This window comes from Scophthalmus maximus, chromosome 12 (genome assembly GCF_022379125.1).
Source record: "Scophthalmus maximus strain ysfricsl-2021 chromosome 12, ASM2237912v1, whole genome shotgun sequence".
Lineage (NCBI taxonomy): Eukaryota > Metazoa > Chordata > Actinopteri > Pleuronectiformes > Scophthalmidae > Scophthalmus > Scophthalmus maximus.
In genome coordinates, this window is record NC_061526.1 from 6,895,903 (window position 1) to 6,917,810 (window position 21,908).

The 21,908-nt window shown below is 45.9% G+C and overlaps 1 protein-coding gene across 6 annotated transcripts in view; it reads right to left on the reverse strand.

The window, feature by feature from the left end:
• Positions 1–857: 857 nt before the first annotated feature.
• Positions 858–21,908, reverse strand: part of LOC118283763 (phosphofurin acidic cluster sorting protein 1) — a 35,515-nt gene continuing 14,464 nt past the window's right edge. Inside the window, exons 2-24 of one of the 6 annotated variants that reach the window (XM_035606116.2) lie at positions 20,709–20,796; positions 19,974–20,063; positions 18,484–18,609; positions 15,861–16,005; positions 15,679–15,770; positions 14,770–14,847; positions 14,092–14,151; positions 13,127–13,287; positions 12,263–12,356; positions 10,555–10,635; positions 10,130–10,251; positions 9,729–9,864; positions 9,126–9,230; positions 8,818–8,924; positions 8,014–8,168; positions 7,132–7,248; positions 6,904–7,006; positions 6,767–6,809; positions 6,015–6,057; positions 5,770–5,911; positions 4,853–5,109; positions 4,578–4,697; positions 858–4,461 (exon numbers count right to left, since the gene is read on the reverse strand). In XM_035606116.2, the coding sequence (XP_035462009.1) occupies positions 4,343–4,461; positions 4,578–4,697; positions 4,853–5,109; positions 5,770–5,911; positions 6,015–6,057; positions 6,767–6,809; positions 6,904–7,006; positions 7,132–7,248; positions 8,014–8,168; positions 8,818–8,924; positions 9,126–9,230; positions 9,729–9,864; positions 10,130–10,251; positions 10,555–10,635; positions 12,263–12,356; positions 13,127–13,287; positions 14,092–14,151; positions 14,770–14,847; positions 15,679–15,770; positions 15,861–16,005; positions 18,484–18,609; positions 19,974–20,063; positions 20,709–20,796 (2,584 nt within the window). In that variant the 3' untranslated portion in view covers positions 858–4,342. Of the gene's footprint in view, positions 4,462–4,577; positions 4,698–4,852; positions 5,110–5,769; positions 5,912–6,014; positions 6,058–6,766; positions 6,810–6,903; positions 7,007–7,131; positions 7,249–8,013; positions 8,169–8,817; positions 8,925–9,125; positions 9,231–9,728; positions 9,865–10,129; positions 10,252–10,554; positions 10,639–12,262; positions 12,357–13,126; positions 13,288–14,091; positions 14,152–14,769; positions 14,848–15,678; positions 15,771–15,860; positions 16,006–18,483; positions 18,610–19,973; positions 20,064–20,708; positions 20,797–21,908 lie in introns of all 6 variants that reach the window. The other 5 variants (XM_035606133.2, XM_035606125.2, XM_035606107.2 and 2 more) reach the window with 5 other exon arrangements.

Below are 21,908 nucleotides of genomic sequence, written 5' to 3' on the forward strand. Positions count from 1 at the left end.
GACAGTTTACGGGCAAAAAAAAAATGGCCGCCCGCCTCCCAGATACGGTTACCAAAGATGAAGCAAACTGTCAAGATGACTCACGTCTGCCTCTTTTCCGAGATGGGCGGGAAATTAGCTCGCGCATGCGCGCAGCCGAAAAGCCGGAAATTAGCTCGCGCATGCGCGCAGCCAAAAAGCCATTCATTTGGGGGGTGTTTGTGTAGTTTTATAGTTCCGCCTTTAGATCTGAAACGTTTTCCTGGAGGAACAGAATCAAACAGAACTTCTGTAAATTACACAGACATACAATGGACAGCTATTGCTGAGTGTTTGGTCATTTTTTATATCGATAGAAATCAAGATAAAAGTGTTCATGGTGAAATATGTCATCATAATTTAAATCCTAGGGTCATCTAAAATAATTCCAAAGCATGTTTTATGGTTCATTTTTAATTTAACGGAATTAAATAGTTTTATTTGTATTAATGGAGGGGTTGCTGATATCTTATTCAGCTTTTTTATAACGCTTTTTTGTGTGCCAGTGATTCGCTTCGGCTTAAGCTTGTGCAGATGCCGACTGGTTTTCTCCTGAAATTAATTCAGAAATTCAATTTTCTAGTTTTCTGTAAGTACTTCTGTTATCAATTTGTGAAGAATCTCTTTCACTGTATGAAGAATCTATATATTTTTATTGTTGTCCTGCAGAATAATTCAAAGCTCTGTGGGTTTGAGAACTTTTTAAATTCAGGTAATTTTCCTTTTTTTCTCTCATGACTGAGATATTAATGTTCATATTCATTTGGGAAACACTTGTATATTGTAAGTATAAATAAGCTGCAAATGCCAAACCACACACACAAAACAAGAGACAAGAGTTACAAATCAGGAATATCTTTATTTAAAAAAACAAACAAAACAATGGACACTTCTCACTTTCCATCCCACGCCGGTTTTGATCGACAGACGTAATCATGAAAAAGCCGAACCATACAAAACATGTGAAATTAAGAAAAACTAAAAACAAAAACAAAAACTGGAATACAATACAACAAGTGCTATCAGATATGTACACGCAATATAGTTTGTCTGATATAGTTATTGTTATAGGCAAAAAGGCAAATAAGCTGCTGAAGAAAACAAAAGGCTTTGTGCAAAAAAATTCTCTCCACAAGCCCACCGAGCTCGGGGGGACGCTCCCCGCCGGGCAAGGGGTTTTGCAAAGTCCCATTCCCATGGAGGCCGTGACAGCAAATGTACAAGCTGTGAGGGAATGGGGGAACAATATGTCATATTCAGACGGCTAAGCTTGTGGAAGCCTGGCGAAGACGAAGACGACGACGACGACGACGACGACGACGACCTCATCAACACCCACACACAGAGATGTTTCTGAGGAACGGTGGAGAGAATAAAGACACCGCTGATCACCGACAAACAGATTATTCCACTGGACCGAACGGTTCCCTATTTTTTTTCAAAAACCCAGAGGAACCACCGACACAGCGTCACGAACACGCACACGGGTACAGACGGAAGTACGGGATTTAAAAAAGACACACGGGAACGAGTTCAAGATTACTGAACAGCCGGAGTTCTTTTTTGTTTTTTTCCTCCCGTTCCTCCAAACAACATTGAAAACGACGACTTAAAGAACAAGGTTCACTTTGTTGTTGTTTTTTTTTAAGTTATCAGCGCCGCGTAGAAAACCCCACAGATCCATCGGGAATCACCACATTTAACGTTTGCCAGTGATTTTTGTGCGTGGAATATCTCAAGGTTTTAACTTCGGGTCCAACCAGTGAGCGAGTGAAAGCAGAAAGGGGCAAATCCGTAAAGTAGAACGTGAGGGAAAAGCCCAAGAGGTTGCCACCTTATTGAAGGTTGGTCTGCTGTTCGCGGTTCACCAAAACAAAGAGCTGAAAGGGGCTAAACTCACGCTGGGACGCTGAGGGGAAACGGGGGAGTCGGGGGGGTAACTCTGCGCCGGTTCGTCACTACGAGTGGACAACATCGAGGCGTGCAGCTTTAAAAACAAGATGGGGGACATATTCCACGCTAACCAAAGGGGATGTTACGTGGAAATCTGGTCTCAAAACGTGGCAACGGAAACGTTTTTCCCCCCCTCTATAGCATAATATTCATCGACATTAATACCGTCATCAGTGGCAAATTATAAATATCTTTTACAAGTTATTCAAGAGGTTGCACAATGACCACAAGGCCCAGTCAAAGTCGGTCTCTGCGGCTGTCGACGGCGCCGCGCTCAAGGGCCCACTGGCAGCTCTGATCCTTTTTTTTTGTTTGTTGTTGTAAAAGTTGGAGAAAACCCCCCGGGGGCGGAGCAACGGTTAATTTCTGGAGAACAATCTGTCTGTTTTCGGGCCAATCAGCAACAACTCATGGTATCACAGCGACGCATATCCTAAGAAATCTGTCGTTCACAAAGATTGCAAAGACGGCAAAATGTACACCGAATTCGATACATTCAAATATTTGAAGGGGGGAGGGGATATTAAAATAAATAAATCAAGACCAGACGAGCTTCTGAAAGCTCGTGTGGCAGGAGACGAGCCCAGTCGGAGACAAGTACTGACAACTGTTAACACTGTCATATCGACACGGGACAGGGAGCAATATTCATTATCAATCAATCAATCCAGAAAAAACAACAACACACTATTCAAAAATATATGTTGCTAATACTTCACTGGAGATGTGGAGAGTGTTACGATGTAGGTGATCAATTATTGATCCAGACACATTCTTAGATCTGTACCATCAATTCATTCCAACCAAATTAGTCTCTCTCACACACACACACACACACACACACACACACACACACACACACACACACACACACACACACACACACACACACACACACACACACACACACACACACACACACGCACACATGCGCCCTCCTTCACATGATGGTAGAAAAAAAAGTGTTTCGCCTATTTAGTGATTTATTTATTTGAAGTTTAAGGTTTCCGACCACATTAAATTAATTTCACCGCACACACACACACACACACACACTTTGTCACCAGTTACTGAACACTCACTAATCACCTCACGACATCCTAGAGAAAACAGGAAGCAGGTCCTGGATCCAAGATTAAGTGAACCCCCCCCCCCCCCCCCCCCCCCCATTAAAATGAAAGTTATGACGGAGTTTCCGAGCATTGGGGTTGTTGTTATTTTTATCTTTTTTTAGAGGAGAGTGAAGTTGCCGTGGCGACGACATTGTGCTTTTATTGCGGGTGATTAACTCCCGTTTCTTGTTGCATGAACTCTCCTCCGGGGGAAAGCTCTCCCCGTCACATTCCCATGAACGCTGCTGCGTCTTTGAACATTTCAGCTTCCTGTTGCATATCTGCTGTCCGGGGGGGGGGGGGGGGGGGGCGCGCAAATACGCGTGTGTACTCATAAGTGCATAGCGGATAAAGATGATGGAGGAAAAGTGCACCCACTACGCACCACGCATCAGCATCAGCAGAGGTTATTTTACTACTTTTTTCACAAGAGCACAATAACACTTCCACTTTTTTTTCTTTTTTCTTAAAGGAAACATTTGGCATCAGATGTCCAAATGAATGACGCCGGTACAGCGAAATGTATTTTTAAACTGTTATACAGAAGCCCTTGAAATTAAATACATTTTTTAAAAAAGGCCTGTTTTGAAGGGCGTGTTGTAGAATATGACTTTTGTTGGGAGTTGTCATTGGCTCATGCGACAACACGGAAGCCCCCTACCTTTTTGCCATTGTCACTCAGTGTGTACGGCACGTGAGCGGTGTGTCCGTTGGTTCGGCGCATGCACGTGTGGATCGGGGGGTCGTCGAGGCGACGGGTCGGAAGGGGTCAAAAGTTTGCGGCGTCGGACTTTGAGGGGCTCGAGGTCGGCGAGTCGGTCGTCGCATGCTTATTGAATTCCATAGAACGGAAACGTAAAATTGGCAGTTAGCTAATACACTTGTGCTGTAAAGCCCCCTTTGTAAACACACGCACACGCACTCTGTACATTCGGGCGTGTCGCCGCACACACACACACACACGCGCGCAAACACGCACTGAAAGGGGCATTAAAGTGACCAGTAACAGCGCCGCACCCCGACACCACCGCCCTCCTCCTCCTCCTCCTCCTCCTCCTCTTCCTCGTATCCTTCCCCAAAACAGAAATAAGAGACGACTGTAAAATTAAAGACGGAGAGAAAGAAAAGTAGTCCGGCCACTCGAGGTTGGGGGCTGAGAGGAGGGGGCGGGGCTCTGCGTGTGGAGGTGCGACAGGAGCGAGCAGAGTCAGAGGTCAAGTCCGGGTCCGAGGAGCCGGAGAGGGGGCGGGCGCTCGCCCCTAGGAGGGGGGCTTGCTGTAGCCGAAAAGTCCCACGGGCAGGTACTTGACGTGAGTGGGCCACTGGGCGGCCAGCTGGAAGAACTTCACGTCGTTCCACTCCGCGCCGTCGATGGACACTGGAGGGGGGGGGGGGAAACAAAGCTGAATGCGAGAAACATTGAGGAGTGAGAGGTGCAGAAAAATGGGAGGGGGCGGTACGCCATCGCCATCGCCCCGGCGGCCCCGGCGTTACCTTTCAGGATGGTCTGCTGCTGCTTGGCGGAGCAGATGAGTCGGCTGATGCCTTCGATGACCTGGCTCTTTGAGTCCACGTCCCTCTCCTTGGGCTTCTTCCCCAGGAAGATGGTGGGGACTGAGGGGAGACAGAGGCGGACGTCAGGTGACCGAAGACATGTCCGTAACAATCTAGTGTCCGTGTACAGATCAAAACGTCGATGTTTTCACATTCACGGCCCTTTGATAATGTTATCCCTCGGATAACTGATATCCTCCTCGTCGTCGTCTCACCTTTCTTGTTCTTCTCCTTGGTGACCACCGTCATGGCCATGGTGCTGACCTGGGCCTGCGGGTCGCCGCCGCCCACGCCCACGCCCACGCCGCCGCCCGGCAGCCGGGTGACCTGCAGCGAGCGGAAGGCGCTCTTCAGGGTGTTCTTGCAGGTCGCGTCGCGCCGCTCGCCCTCCCGACGCTTCTCGGCGAGCGACGCCAGCCAGTAGTCCACCTGCAGGCCGATGGCGTCCACGCCGTGAGACATGCTGGGGCTCCTGGGGGACGGAAGGAGGGAGAAATATATATGTATGTATTCATAAGGAAGGAGAAAACAGTTCTCGCAGGAGCAGTTGGTTCCTTCTCCGCTCTGGAGACGAAAGCGGGTTCCTCATCGAGACTCAAGCTTCACATTTAAACACCTGCCACATTCAAGAATAAGAATATCTGACCTACTGTGATTCACCACTGTTAAATATTTCCGGTTGCTTCGTTTGGAGTTTTCGTAAGATGCTCCTTTTTTTCTGACTGTTACTAAGCAACCCACAATTTATATTAACTGTAGTCTAATCTCCATAGCAACCAGCAGCATCTTAAATGTATGTGTATATTTAATCTTCATGTTTACATTCAACGAAAACACCACATACATATTTTACGGTATATTCTTAAATTACATTTACAAAGCTATATTTACAACAATAAGATATGTTACTTTTTAAAATTAGTCACACCTGTACATATTATTCTCTATATATTTCTCCATTTTTTGTTTAATAAATGATAATATAAAACTTTATTTAAAACTTTTTTTCCGCCACTGGTCTGCAGAGACGGATGAGGAGGGAGGAGGGGAAACGGGGAATGACCAAGACAAAGAAAGTAACGTGACGAAGAGAGAGGCTGATGAAGAAGAGGAGGAGGGAGTTCATCCTCACCCCTGCACCGTCCCGACGCTGCCCATGGAGGGGGAGGAGGGGGGCGTGGCCGCCTCTTTGATCATCCCCGTGGGGGAGCTGTGGGAGGGGGGGGACGTGGAGGGGACGGCCAGACTCACGGCCACGCCCTCGTCCGCGTCGCCTACAAAACCGTTCAACGGGAAGAAAAAAACACCGGCGCGCTGAAACCAGGGAAATCAATCTGTGATGTTTGTGTTTGTCGAAACTGATAGTGAATATCTCACCTGTCGGAGAAGAGCCGGACTCGATGAGACCAACCTTCACCACCTGGGAAACGGGAACACACGTCAGCAGAGAAAAAGAAAAGAGGTTGTTATATCATGAGAATAATAGTATAAGAAAAAACTCATAATATTACTAGATAAAAGTTGCAATTTAATGAGGAAAAAAGAGTCATAATACTTTGAGAATTTCCTCCTCCACATAAAAGTGTGTGTTGATCTTGCTTAGGAACAGACACAGTTCCTATCTCTAATCTTTTCCAACTCCTGATACTTGCAACAATGTGGTGCTGATGTATTTTGCTATTTGTGAAACCTATATTCAAGCATAACTAGACAAGATTCTCATTTTAACGCCCACGACAGACTGATCTTCTGATGTTCCGCCTCTAAAAAGACACAAAGCCAAAAATGACGACTTCATTCTCGTAATATTTTTGCCTTTTCCTCGTCAAATAAGGAATTCATTATTGTAAAATTCCCACTTTATTCGTGTAATGTTTGGACTTTTCCTTGTAATATTACGGCTCTGACAATAGGAACTTCTCTCGTAAAATTTGGATTTTATTCTTGTAACATTATGACTCTTTTCCCCTCCTAAAATTATGACTTAAGTCTCGTAATATTCTGATTTTATTCTTGTACTTATTGTGAACTTATTTTCTCATCTTCTTATCCCTTAAGTTCCCCGAATACTCCCGTCGTAGCTCGGCTTTTAAAACCAAAAGTAAGTATTCCGGTGAGTGAAATCTTACCCCGATAAAAGGAATGAATTTCTGGTACGAGTCTTCATCTCGCCTGGAAAGGGAGAAAGAGAAAAGGGAATACTAAAGGAACCGCAGAGGGTAAATACATTTTGTGTTCATTATTATTTGTCAGCAGCTGAACTCACGTCCTGTGTTTGCAGGTGAGCATGGCCTCGGCGATGGGCAGCTGGTGTGTGACGGTGGCTCCGCCGATGTACTGGGAGATTCTTCCAGCGACATCCAGCTGATCTGCAGACGACGGACGGAGAAAAGGAAATTCAGTCAACGCGTGTGTGTGTGTGTGTGTGTGTGTGTGTGTGTGTGTGTGTGTGTGTGTTGTTGGGGGCGACGAGCCCGCGATCACGGCGTGTCACCTGCACCTGACTGCGGCGGCTCCGAGCGGCTGAACACGTCTCGCCACGGCCCGTCCAGGAAGGAGGAGCTGTAGCGGTTGTCGAGGGCGCCCAGGTGCTTGGCGACCGGATGGGAGCCTGAGGAAGAGGAGGGAGCGGAAGTCGAGAACAGGACGGAAAAAAGAAAGTGGAATGATTTCGATTTCAAGTTCAGAAAACGAAACCGCGTGAAAATAAAATGACGTCAGCTTTTTTTTTTTTCTTTGATATCTGCAGCTGTAAGCGCTGCCCATTGGCCAATCGGTGCAACCTTCAAGACAGTGAAACAGGAAGAGAGAGTCACTCCACCAAAACAATTGAACCTCGCCACAGTCCGACTCCCTTGTTTGGGTTCAGTCCTTTGGACGTTAGTTTAGTCCGACCGGGTCGAACTGAACCGTGGTTTGCTCCGTTTGCCGTGTGATAACACTTTTTTTGGGGGTTTTAGATAGTTCAGACTTTCCGACCAATTGTAGGAAGTTGAGACGGCATGAAGGAGAAAAAGAAACGACAGAGAAGCCGCGGTACCACATGGGAGGTGGAGGAGGAGACCAAATATTAAATTGCAATTTTTCAGGGGGCGGCGCGTTTCGAAACTAGTGTCGAGAAAACTGGCGATGAAGGTCGTAAAACCACAACGATACGAGAGTGGCGAGGAGATTAACGAAGTGAAGCGGGTTCATTCCTCCTCTCCGCTCAAACAGGAAGACGACTTCCTGCCAAACTGACAACGCGCCGGCGCCAGACGATCGATGTCAAGTAGAGGCGGACGCAGGGCACGTATCACGAATGCCGCACAAGATTCATGGAAAACCGACCGGATCAAATGTCTACATCGCGACAAAGACGGGAACCCTGTCTCACCCAGAGGCACCACCAGGAAGCGCATGTGGTTGAGCCAGTCGGACGTCTTGCTGGCGAGCTGCGTGACGAAGAACTGCAGGATGGCCCCCAGGTAGCTCTGGCTGCCCACCGCCGCCACCTTCACCACCCGGGGCATGGACGAGTTACAGTTACAGCTGCAGAGACACGCCGAGGGAGGGGGAGAGAGAAGGATGAATCTTTAAAAGAATACAGATGAGAAGAGGACGACGTGCGAAACGATGGCGCGATCAGAGAGAGGCATCGGTGAACCAGACGTGTCCATAAGCATTTGGCCTAAATGAATATTATAGTCTTCAAATATCTGTTATTTCAAATCTACAGTCGAGAACAAAAACATGTTCCTTTAATGGAAAACAGTCAGCATAGAAAGTTGTTATATTTAAGAAGCAAAGAAATTTTCCAGCTTTTTCTTTGACAAATGAACAAAATATTTGGCGAATGCAATTTATGTAACTGGGCTAGGGTTAGGGTTAAACAAATCAAATTATTCATACATTATAAATACACTTTCAGAAGGTAAACTTTATGATCCTGGCAAATGACGAAGCAAAACAAATAAACAGAAGCAAAGTTATAGATGTGGAGTCATAAAAGAAAAGAGGAGGAGGAGGAAAAAAAAGGTCTGACAGAAAAGTAGAGCATAAAATGAGTCATCCTGCAAAACCAAGGGAAGCTGTAACTCATCGTGTGTGTGTGTGTGTGTGTGTGTGTGTGTGTGTGTGTGTGTGTGTGTGTGTGTGTGTGTGTGTGTGTGAGATCGCAGTTCAAAAGAAAGAAACTCACAACTTCTGGATGCGGGTGAGCACGGCCGACAGCACCGCCTGGATTTCAGCCGACGAACACGTGCAGACCACCGGGTGCCTCTGCACCTGGAGCTGCTCCACCACATACTGCAACACACACACACAAAACATCAGGTGTATGATGAAGAAGAAACACACACACACACACACACACACACACACACACACACACACACACACACACACACACACACACACACACACACACACACACACACACACACACACACACACACACACACACACACACACACACACACACACACACACACACACACACACACACACCTGCCCCTGCCAGTCCGTTCCATTGACCAGGATCAGGCTCTCCGGGAGCCCTGAGTCCGACAACAAGATCTGGTTCAGCTGGTCGTACACCGCCTTCCTCAGGACCTACACACACACACACACACACACACACACACACACACACACACACACACACACACACACACACACACACACACACACACACACACACACACACACACGCACACGCACACGCACACGCTGAGTGCATAAACCTCCCCTGTAGCGATGCGTTTACTCTTCAGATGACTCATCAGCACATACATAATTCATTTCGGAGCTCCAGGAAAGTCATACATTATCACGATGCGCGCGCGTGTGTGTGTATGTGTGTTTTTGGGAAAAGACAAAAAGGCAGCAGGCGGAAGAGGACACAGAACAAAGGCATCACTTTTTATTTTATTTCAGAGTGCAAATCCCTCTGTGGGAAGTTCTGCGACACGCTGATGCTCTCTTCGTACGCCGAGTTTAAATAATAATGGGGTTTTTTTCGATAATGAGGAAGTTAAAAGAAAGGAAAAAAAAGAAACACGACTTCGTTAAAAACTTGGGAACTCAAGGAGTTTCTTTTCCGACACGTACCGGCGTGCTGTGTCCCAGCTCCGGCGACCTCTCCGAGTCGGAGCTGTTGGTGCGCTCGCTCAGCGGTTTGGAGAGCTGCCGCTCCTTCATCGGAGTGCTGCTGCGCTTCTGTCGGGGCGTGTGGCCTCCGTCCAGCCTGGAGGAGAGACACGGGACACCCCCCCCCCCACCACAATATGTTTATCTCGGCCCATGACTTCAGCCAATCGGAGCTCTCTGTCTTGTACAGCTGGCATCACATACAGTACATGTGGGTGAGGGGAAGAGGAAGTGGGTGGTTCGCAGGTTCCACGCTCACAGAACTTAAACTTACGTTTGACCACGACAGCCGTAGGTCAAAATAAATAAATCCAAAAATATCACAAGCGACTGATTCCTTAGACGTGTGGGTCGTTTGTTACCTTGGCGACGGCATGGGCTGCATTTCACTCTTGCTGCTCTTCATGGGCGTACGGGGTTTCTCGGCAACCGACACCGTGATGCAGGGGCCCACCTCGGCGAAGAGCTCCTGATCCGTAAGCTCCTACGCACACGCACACACACACACACACACACACACACAAAAGACAGACTGTCAGTGTAAGGGAAAGGAGATAGTGTTCCAAAATCCTAAAGCCCTCTTCTCCGAGTGATATCAACAAAGACACGCCAATAAGTCACTCTCCTTCACACACACACACACACACACACACACACACACACACACACACACACACACACACACACACACACACACACACACACACACACACACACACACACACACACACACACACACACACACACACACACACACACACACACACACACACTGTGAGGGTCGTACCAGCGTGTCCGTCTCGGACAGCGCCTCCTCCAGGTTGCGGCTGCGGGAGGTTTTCATCTTCTCCAACGGAGGCTGCTCCCCCTGCTGGGAAGACAAGGGAGCGGCGACTCTCAGTCGATGTAACAGGAGCCGAAGTCGACATGCAGCGGTAAGGAAGAACGTCACAACTTAGTGGAGGATAACAGAAGTGATGTTGACAAAAATTCTACAAAGTGTGCGGGCGACTCTCGACACTGAAGGGGCTCGGTCCGGTGCAGCTGTTCGTACGCAGGAGAAACATCACGGCAGTGAGAAAAAAAACATCCATTCAGATCCACGAGATGAGAGACACTATTTATTTTTTTACGGAGCACATGGAGGCTGCTGCGGAGGAGATATTGGATTTATGCTCCATTAAAGAATCATCCAGTCGGAGGCATTTCCCAAATTTTACATCTGCAATGTGCGACTATGTAAATACCTATGTATCAATCTATCTTTATATTTATGTATCTATCTATCTATGTATCTATCTATATATCTATGTATCTATCTATGTATCTATTTATGTATATATCTATCTATGTATCTATCCATCTATATATTTATGAATCTATATATCTATGTATCTATCTATCTATCTATACATCTATGTATCTATACAGATATGCATATATCTATCTATGTATCTATCTTTCTATGTATCTATATATCTACGTACTATCTCATTATGTCACTGTACAGTGTTGTTGTATTGCCATGAGTTTGACTTTGTAAACTTTGCATTTGGTATAAAACTGTATAGTAAATGGGAAGTTTTAGTTGGGAGATTTTCAGGCTTGGTTCTCGACACATGACGGTGGTTTTTTTGTTGTTTTTTTCCTGTTTAATGATTCATGATCATGAGACGTCCTCGTCTGTTGCTTTCAAGAGCGGGACGTGGTTTTGTGGAGGCCGATGAACAAATTGCTGTGAAACTGAATTTTCTCTTTCCCCCCTGGGGGACAATAAACCAAAGGAACTCGTGAACTAACCGTCTCATCGTGAAAACCCTCGTCACAAGTCGACCGGTTGCGATCAGTTCAACATAAGAGTAATTTCTCCTTCTAGGATTGTTTGTCTGGAGACTCTGTGGAGCCGCAGGGACGACGGGTTTCCAGTAATTCACCAGGAAGAAGAGAAGATTGTTTGAATAAGTTAGGTGGTTTTTGATGATAGCAATGATTTCCTTTACAAAAACTCAGCAATTAATCATTTATAGAAAAACCCTCCATGATATCAGCTAGAGCAGCAACAGTTAATCGATTAGTAATCGACTACTAAATTAATCGGCAACTATTTTGATCATCGATTAATCGGTTGAGGTAGTTTTTATGAAGAAGAAAAAAATCTCTGATTTCTGCTTCTGAAATGTGAATCATTTCTGGTTTCTTTGCTCCTCTGTGACAGAAAACTGAGAATCTGCGGTGGGTGGGCAAAACAAAACGCCGTCTTGACGTGTGGGGAAACACGGGTCGATTAATGGAGGAAATAATCAGCTCGACGCCGCTCACTGGAACGTCAGCTGCAGAGTTTGCGGTTTTCATATTTGTGTGTTGCACCTCAGACGTCCCTTCAGAGGGGGCAATGAAAGATTTACAGTCCCTCCTGACATGGCAACGGGGAAAACAAATCACCACCACGAGGGCCGTTTCCCGCCGACGCCTCCTCGTGAATCTCCGTTACTCACCGGGCTGAACGGGTCTCGGCCCAAACTGCCTTTGCTGTTCAGGCTGCCGATCTCCGTCTGCGAGCTGGACTGAGACATTCCCTCGAAGAACGGCCTGAACAAACGGGCACATCAAGATAACATCTTTTTATTCAAATGGTGGCTTCTAGAGTGAAAACTGCACGTACATATGACACATATTCATTATCCAAGATAGACAGAGGAAGGAAGACGACAAAGAGTCCATAAGTTATAGTTGTGATCTATTTATATTTCTCTTTTCATGTGTCACAACGTGATTTTTTATAACCGAGTCTTTGTAGGCCACTAAAATAAGGAGAGAGGAAAAAAAGATAGGAATAGAAAGAAGAGAGAAACAAAAGCACAGTGAAATACAAATAAATGACCAAAAATAAGTTTTAAGAAGGATTTAAAAATGGCTCATTTGTTATTGTTTGACCTCCTTAACAAGACAAGACTATTTGAATGTATATATATATATTTTCACTCAAGAGCTATTTTGATGCTATCAGACTTTTTTTTCTCCAAACAATAATTATGATCATAGAAAATCCCTGCTGTGAGTTGAATAATTAGTATTTCACTTTAGGAAATAAAAAAATATATATTTTAAGGAAAACCATAGGGAATTAGATTAGCTTTTTCTAATATAATATATATTTATATTTGGAAGTTTTGGCTTAAAGTTGCATTTCGATCAATTCCAAGTTAACCGGCATGTAATGAGCAGTTTCCACCAACAGAGGGGGCTCTGACTTGTCTAAGTCCTGAGTCCTATCACAAAGGCGAGGAAGCAGGTAGATGTGTGTGTGTGTGTGTGTGTGTGTGTGTGCGTGCGTGCGTGCGTGCGTGCGTGACCATTACCGTAGTTTTGGCTTGGGCGTGCTGAGGATGCTGTCCGTCTCCTCCATCTCCGGCCCGCTGTCGCTGGGGTTGTACATCTCCAGGCTGTCGTAGAGCTCGTCCAGGTCCTCCTCCACCTCCTGGATCTGCTCCCTGCTCACGTGCTCCAGGCCGAAACCGACCTGGAAGCCACGCACAGGAATGTGAGAAGATAATAGCAACACGCTGACATTAAAGAATGTACCCCACAAGGCTTTGCAGGGTCGGGGATTTCCCAGCAGGTAAAAAGGGAAAGAGACACAAGATGTTTACAAGCCACTGTGTTAAAGTCAGAGTGAGTCACGTGGACCAGACAGGATCGTCAGTACATGCTGAACCTGGATACTGTCGTATCAACGTGGTCTTTCTTCATGCATGTACAGTAAACACACAGAAAGATACATGTCAAAGTATATATATATATATATATATATATATATATATATAGTTCCATAAAATCAAAGAGGCAGCATCCTCTAATTCTTGTTTTCTCCTGACACTGATTCCAATAACCTAAACCCAGAGGATAAGTATCAAATACCGATAATGTTTTTATCTTTGTCAATACGACACACACACTCACACACACGTACACTCGCAGACTATTTTAATCTACAGTGATTAAGCGTTGCCTATGTTTTGTCCTTGTTTTTTTTCCGAGCTGCCAGCTGAACCTCAGTTGTTCTGCAAAATCTCTCCCACACACACACACACACACGTGTACTCACACACACACAAACACGTCTCTGCGCGTCTTCAAAGCAGAACTGAAAAGACGAGTCGACTTCAGCGACACCTCGACACACACACGCACACACACACACACACACACACACACACGCACACACACTGAAACCTTGCGTACGAAGCAGAGGTGTTATACAAGTCTGGGGGCAGAAGGGGGGGGGGGGGGGGGTGTCACGAGGTGAGGAAGAGGAGACGCCCACCTCGTCTGTGACTTTAAACCTCTTCAGCAGGGCGACAAACTTCTGCTTGATGTTCGGTTGCTGTGGAGAAAGAAAGCAGGAAAATGAAGAGGAGGGCGACGAGTTCGCACTCGCGCGCGTGTGTGCGCGCGTGTGTGTGTGCGACGCAGGGGACGCACAGCGTAGACGGAGACGACAGCAGCGAGATACGATCCATCATTTCCCCTTCTCTTTCTTTCACGCTCGATGACTCAGAGCAGCAGCAGTTAATGACACAGAGTCGGGGCCGTTTCTGTGATATGACAGACACTGGCGTATAATCAAATCTAATTCCTCTCCTGTTTATCTCGTCACTCTCTACAAACCCGAAACACTCAAGTTTCACTGGAGGCGACAGTATGTTTCGACGGGAGGAAACTCAACAGCACTTGGGAAAATCCATTTTCGAAACGACGATGCTCCTGGTTGTCTTCTGACGAACATCAATCGCGTCGGGAGTGGCTGCGTACGCGTGTACGCGTGAGCCAGTCGAATCAAATTTATTGGAAAGGGCTCCTTTTTTTCACGAAGCAGGTTTTGCCGTAAATTGCTTTACAGACGACACACGCTGCTTCAGAGAGAAGAGAGGGATGAGAGAGAGGAAGGGATGTGGAGGCGGCGTGGATGAATGAGCCGAGGCGTTGTTTTTCTTTTTCTCACTCTGGTGATGGCGGCGTTGGAGGCGAGCTTGCGCCTCGGCTTCTTCTTCCTCACCTCCTCGTCCTCGTCGAACAGATACTGAGAGAGAGAGAGAGAGAGAGAGAGAGGGCGACAGGAAGAAGAGGAGGAAAAAATGTCTCAACACAAACTATTTCAAAAAAAACCTTGACGACAGGGGGCGACGTTATGTCCACTGCCCCCGGTGCACTTGATGCACACGTGTGTTAATCCGCAGCTTAAAGAAAATAGTTCCCCAGGCAAATAAAATCAAGTTTGAGTTATGAAACCACGCGGTTCTGAGGCATTGTTTAAAGACGTGCATCTTTGGAAGAGGTCACAAAGTCCGGCGACACGTGGACGGACATATTGTTGAAAAAATATAGAATGACATCAACGTTACTCTCTCACGTCATGTCGTTTGTTTTGGACGAGCGGCAATTCTGGTAATTCGTTAAAGTCGTTGCCGAGTTGTGGCAACTGGGAAAGTCCAAAGTGGCCGGGAAGACATGGGATGTCGGCCGTTTATTCAGACGATGCACAAATTGTACGTAATGATCCTTTTTTTTTATGCCGCAAGTGTTGATGGTCTAAAACAGAACAGTTTAGAAAATAATTTCAAAGTTCACCTTTGCTCCCTTCTGTTCGTCCGACCGCTCTCGACCAATGATTAAAAAAACAGATTTTAGCCATAACTGTGTCAAAAGATTAAAAATCATAGAAGAAAAAAAAATCACGAAAATACAATAATATGTCCTGGGCCTTCTGGTTTTCCTTGTTCCCAGGGGATTACGCCAAGGTCAGCGAAAGAGTCGGCTGCAGTAGAACTCATTTAAAATCAATATCCTTCGTCTGTTAACGGGATTCCACTTGGACTCTGAAATCCTTTTTGTCTGACTCCGACACACATACCTGCCCATGGACGGGGTCGTCGCTGCCCTCCTGCTCCGACGAGTAGCTCTCCTCCTCTTCCTCCGAGTAGTTGTCGATGTCGGGCGAGCGATCTGGAGAGACGGAGGAGGGGCGCGGTGAGGAAATCGTATGACGAGGAGGGGGGGGGGGGGGCAGTTTGAGGACGGACCGGCGGGGCTTACCGGACATTTTGGCTTTGGGCCCCTCGTGGTCGATGGGCTGGCTGGACAGGGAGTAGACCCGCACCTCGGCCACGGGCACCGAGGCGTCCTTCAGCTGGCTGTGGAGCCCCAGGACCTGGGCCCCTTCGCTGGGGTGCTGCATCACCTGGGAGACGGATTTACGTTATACGGTATCATATTTTAATGTAATTTGAGTAGATTTGCTTTCATTTCATGGAGCGATGAGGAACAACATATCATGAAAGCTTCTGCAGTGGGGCCTAAAAGAAGACTCAATTTAAGTCTCACATTGTAATAATAATAAATAAACTTTATGGATATCGCACAGAAGCTTAAAAAAACATATTAAGACAATAAAAAAATGATTAAAACAATGTTCAAACAATACAATCTTGGATTTCAAAAACACAGCAATATAAGAAAAGAAAATCACACGGTTGAATCTATTAAATTCAATAGCATAAAAATAGGTTATTATATATTATATAGCTTTTTTAATTTTTTTAATTTATTTATTTATTTACGAATCCGTTTGAATCGGTGTCTTTTGGGGACCTGTCTTTGTTTTATGTGTACGTGTTGAATCTATGATTATGATTTATATACTGTACATGTAAAAAATTATGATTTTTATATGTAATAAAAATGCGTCTACAACTCAAAAAAAAAGTAATAAAAAAAAGGTAGGGTCTAACTCTTGCGATGTCTCCTGGCTGATAAACTTTCTTTGCAATGTTGCTCATATCTGAGTAGAATATTATTTCATCCCTTACATCTACCTCTGGCGATTCTACATCATTAATGGATATTGATTTTTCAGTCTTTTAAACGAGAGAGGTGAAGGTTTTCAACTCCTCACATTGACTCACACTGAAAGTGGTTTAAACAAGAACCTGTCGTGCTAAAAAAAACTGTTTTTCTCGGAAGAAGCCAGATGCATGAACTTCTGAAGAAATATTCAGGGAGAAGGAGCTCGTGGTGGACAGCGCGTGATTTAAGCGGCATCAGAGGAAGACGGGAAGGAGGAGGGGAGACGGAACTTTGGCAGACAGAACTGAGGACAGAACTGAGGACAGACGAGAGGCAGACGTCGAGAGGAAGGACGATAAGGGAACAATGAGGCCGGGGGTGTGGGCGGAGAAGATGAACAACAATAGCGGTCGGGGATTAATGAAACGAAAGACTAACGACGGATGAAGAAGGTGGAACGTGTGAGGCAGCATCACGTCTCCGCTGTGTGTTTGTGTAAATGAGTGACTCTCTCTCTCCCACACGTCGAACACAGACGCACGCTGCCGCGGTGCGAAGAAAAGAAAACAAAGCTGCCGATTTGAACCATTTTCCAGAAACTATTTTACTGCGTTTACTATTTTAATTTTTTTCCCTACAGTCTATTTCCCCTCATAGAGACTAAGTCCACTGATGGATTTATTCCAGGTTCATCCTCTGAAATTCTTTATTAAATACATTTACAGTGTCAAGTGAATTATCACACAGATAATTAGAGATTCTAAGTGTTCCTTTCCATCGCTGCAGCATCAGAGGTTGTAGTTAAATTGTTAAATTTCATGATGTTGAATTATTAAATCGTGTGGGGGGGGGGAATAAAAGGATATAGTCTGTCATTCTATTTTAATGTGTTTTTTAAGAAACCGCAAAAGAGGCAACTCATCACTGAAGACTTATGGTTACTGGTTACATTAAAAAAATGTATGAAGTGTTATCACATCATGTTGGAGAGTAAAATAATTCAGATATCGACCAATCGGCCAATATATGTATATACATACAATTATACCTAACCCTCATGACCAAGAAATTTAAATGGGGCTTGATGTTTTACAGTTTAACCTTAAAATTGATCATAAATAACTTTTAAGAGAAAGAAAACAAAAATACAACCGAGTATAAAGAACTTGAATTAGGTAAAAAGTAAAAACGAAAACACGAGTGCAAATCCTTTCCGCGTCGGTTTATTCTGTAAAATAAAAGTTTTCATATCGACACACACACACACACACACACACACGCACACGCGCAGATGGGAGGAGGAGACGGTCACATTCGCTCTGATATTGGGTTAGAAATCACTTTGCGGCGACACTCAGGCGAAATCAGGTTACAGCGAGAGAGGCGGGAGGGAGGGAGGGAGGGAGGGAGGGAGGGAGGCTGGAAGGAAAACGAGCCCGTGACCGGCATTTTGTCGGGTTAACAGCTCGGCTCAGCTGGGACCGTTTGTGTGGCGGCAGAGGACGAGACTCCGCTGACACGACAACGAAGGCCGAACACACACAGAAATGCTCCGGAGCTGTGGGAACTTTCTTCACTGTTAACTGTGTCTGATGGTGACATTTTGTTTTTTATTGTTTTGGGAAATGAAGAATCAGACAATATGGAGCCCCTAATAACGCAAGTTACAGTAAATTGCTTTTTAAGTGACGGCGCCTCGTGTGTTTGTTTTTAAAATGAAGAATCTTAGTGGGGGGGGGGGGGTTTTAACAATAGGTGATGAATTCTCTTCAGATTCTGGGAAAAGTGAAAGAACTATTGGGAAATCCAAAGAAAAGAACATGTCAAAAGCCACGACAACCGCCTCTGAACCAGGCGTGCCGCCGCACGGTACCTCGGCCATGTTGATGAGGCCCAGCGCCAGCGTCTTGTATCCCAGGATGGTGCGATTCTTGTAGCGCTTCCGCCGCTGCAGCATGATCTGGAGCTTGTTGGCGTCCCTCTTCAGGAAGTGTGGATACTGCGAATTCAAAAAAAAGAAGAAATCAAGTAAAAACACGCGTCAGCATGACGATGGCTTCCGACTGATGAAGAGGGAGAACGCTCGCTTTTGCCGGGTCGTGGTAATCAGGGCAATCTAGTCGCCGGGGCATCGTTGCGTAACGCGCCCGCACCCCGCTGACCCGTCTCCGGCGTCCTGAGGTGTCGCAGCACTTAATAGTCCCAGACCCGAACTGGGACATAACCCCGTCATTAGAGATCTCACCTGCTGCCGCTCGGCAGGCGGAATCGAGAGCGACTCCCGTGACAAATGTTGAAAGACTCGGAATCGCTTTGCTGCTCTGGGCCCGTCGCTCTGCAGCGTACAAGATAAAAATGTCTGGCTCGGCGAGAGAGAGAGAGAGAGAGAGAGAGAGAGAGAGAGAGAGAGAGAGAGAGAGAGAGAGAGAGTCCCCGACCTTTCAGCAGCATTTAGAAAAAAGGGAAATGATGATTTAGAGCAGGGGGGAAAGAAAGAAATGTCCCGCTCTGGCTGAGCGGACAGAGACGGCGGATGTGAAACGCCGCGCTGGTGCAGCGTTGGCGTTTTGTAGCATCTCTCTGCACACGTGCGACAAAGACAAGGCATTTTTTTCATGCAAATCAGAGGGTTCCATTTCGGATCAGCCCCGCTCGTGACAAACGAACGAAGTATCAAAAACATATTTTGAAAAAAAAACTTGTACACTTTGCTTGTACATAACTGGAAGAAGAGTGCGTGCAGGGCTTTTCAGGATTATCGTGCATTTTTCAGGGGGTTGTGCCAATTGAAATTTCTTTGTTGTTTTGGGATAAATTGCGTTAACATTGGAGGAAGAGAGGAAGAAAAAAGAAACTCCTTAGCTGTTGGTGTTACCTCCAAATATTTCAGGGGTGCTTTTATTTGTGGCTTTATTTGGTACAGGGAGAGATAACAGTGTTATAGAGAGAGAAGAAAATACCATATGCAATAAATAAAAACGCTTTGATGCAGACTGAAGCATCTTAACCTCAACTCAACGGAGGGGCACGGAATTTTATTCGTGGTTGTGTCCATAAGAAATTGAAAGATTTTTTCATTGTATTTTCACCATCCTCTTCAGTTCACAGAGAATAATTCCACATGCAACGATCAGAGCTGTGCATGACATCGTTTGGCCCCTGTGATGCTCTACAAAAAAATAAAAAAACAGGTACGTGACACCTGACCTCCGGATATTATGAATATTTCATCTGGGCGTGAAAACTTCATTTCATCAGTTGACCTTTCTCTACTTTCAGAGTCAAGAATTTGTTGTTGGCGAGAGAAGGAATAAGTAGAACGTCTTGGTTTGCGTTTGACTGGCAGGGCGACGGGGGGTTTACCTGCAGGGAGAAGGTGAGCTGCAGGTCGGTCTCCGTCAGCCCCGCCGACGACAGCAGGATCTCGTTGGAGCGCAGGATCCGCTTGGAGCCCTGACGGAGGACGAGACATACAAGACACAGCTCGTCATGACAGCAGGAGGGAGGAGGAGTGTTTGATTTTCAAAATGTATTGGTGTACTGAGATAGAAAACAAGAAGGAGACCGAGAAAAAACGAGCCTCGGTCTGTGTAGGAAGAGGAGGAAGTTTGTCCTCATCCAATAACATGAGTCAACAGAACCGTGGTGGAAAAGTGCAACTCTGGTGCTTTGTTGAGCAACATTTCAACATCCAGCCGAATAGAAAATACAATTGTGCTGATGGGAGCTAAAAGGGATAATTGCGGAATTAAGGGCTGAGCTTGAAAAATCATCCACCACGTATCTATTCCCTGGAGTTTAAATCAGACGTGACAAACACGAACATGTACAGTCGTCCCCCTGCAGGGAGCTGCTGGTACTGCGTTCATGTCGTAGAATCAGCAAATCTGACTAACTTTTTAAGCTACTTTGATTTTAAACCATATTCATTTTCTGTTTCAAAACATCATACCATCACTTTTTATTATTCTGAACAATATTTTCATGTGCGTCCCCTAGCAAAAGTGGTTTTCTGTTTCATGGTTTCCATGTTCGACAGCCGCTGCGGTCAATCGTGCTTTGTTTCCCCCCCTTTCGTCTGTCCCGGGTCTGGTTTACCTGCAGTTTGACGGCGATCACCACCGACGTGAGGTCTTTGTCCAGCTCCTTCAGCATGATCAGCTTCTTCAGAGTCAAGTTGAACAGCCTGCGGAAAAACACACAACGAGACGTGACGTTAGAGATGAAGTTCTGTTTGGCTTCGCGGCGCGTGGACGCGTGTGACTCGGCACAATGTCCTGCTGCGTTTCTTCGTATGTCAACGACAAACAAAAAATGTAACACAGACAGAAATGTTTTTGGTTTTTTTCAAGAGAACACAAAAGAGTCAAACGAGATGAGAAGCACTTGAAAAACTGAAATGGATTCGCGGGGGGGGGGGGGGAAGACACAAACACACAGCAGCTGTGCAGCCAGAGGTCAGTGTGTTCAATAATTCATATCCAGAGGAGCTTTGGAGTCAGACAGTAAACCACTAAAATAGACCCGGCGGGGCAGACTGGGGGCAAGCAGGAAGAGACGGAGGGAAAAAACAATGAGGGATTTAAAAAATAAAAGATCGAGAGAGAACCCAATGTCAAAGTACGATCTGCAGAGAAGTCAGACAGACGGACAACGGAGCGGAGAGAGAAACAGAAGGACGAAAAGATGTACAGTAGAGACAGGGGAATGAATACGGGGGGAGGAGGACACGACGAGCAGCCGGACACAGGAGAGAGAATGCGAGATCTCAAGGACGACGGAGGCCGATTAACTGTCTGACATGAGAAATATATAAAAAGACGGAAGGAGAAGAAGAGTGAAAGGTGTCATTCTTAATAATAAGAATAATAATTGTTATGACTGATGCACGACATCGTACAATAAAGACGTAGAACTACAAAGGACAATAATGGAGGGGAAAAGAAGAAATTTTAAAAAAAATACAAAAGAAAATAAAGTACAAATACGTATCGCTTTGACCAATTGAACTCATTTTAGTTGTTATAAGTTCCCTATTTTCCGGCTGCAGCCTCTGAAACGCGCGGGTCTGAGGGACTAGACAAATGTCAATCGCCGACGATCAATAACGGCGGCAATCTTCGCAGCCCACACAGATCGATAGTCAGTCAGCGCGTGTCTGTGCACTCGGGCCTCTGGTGCAAACCTCCGGGGACGACTGTTGAGATGAAGGGCAGCGAGGGTGGACGGGAACAGAATTGCGCCTCTCCGGCCCCCTACAGCCCCGCTTGGCGGCCAACGCCAGGGGAACGGCGTGAG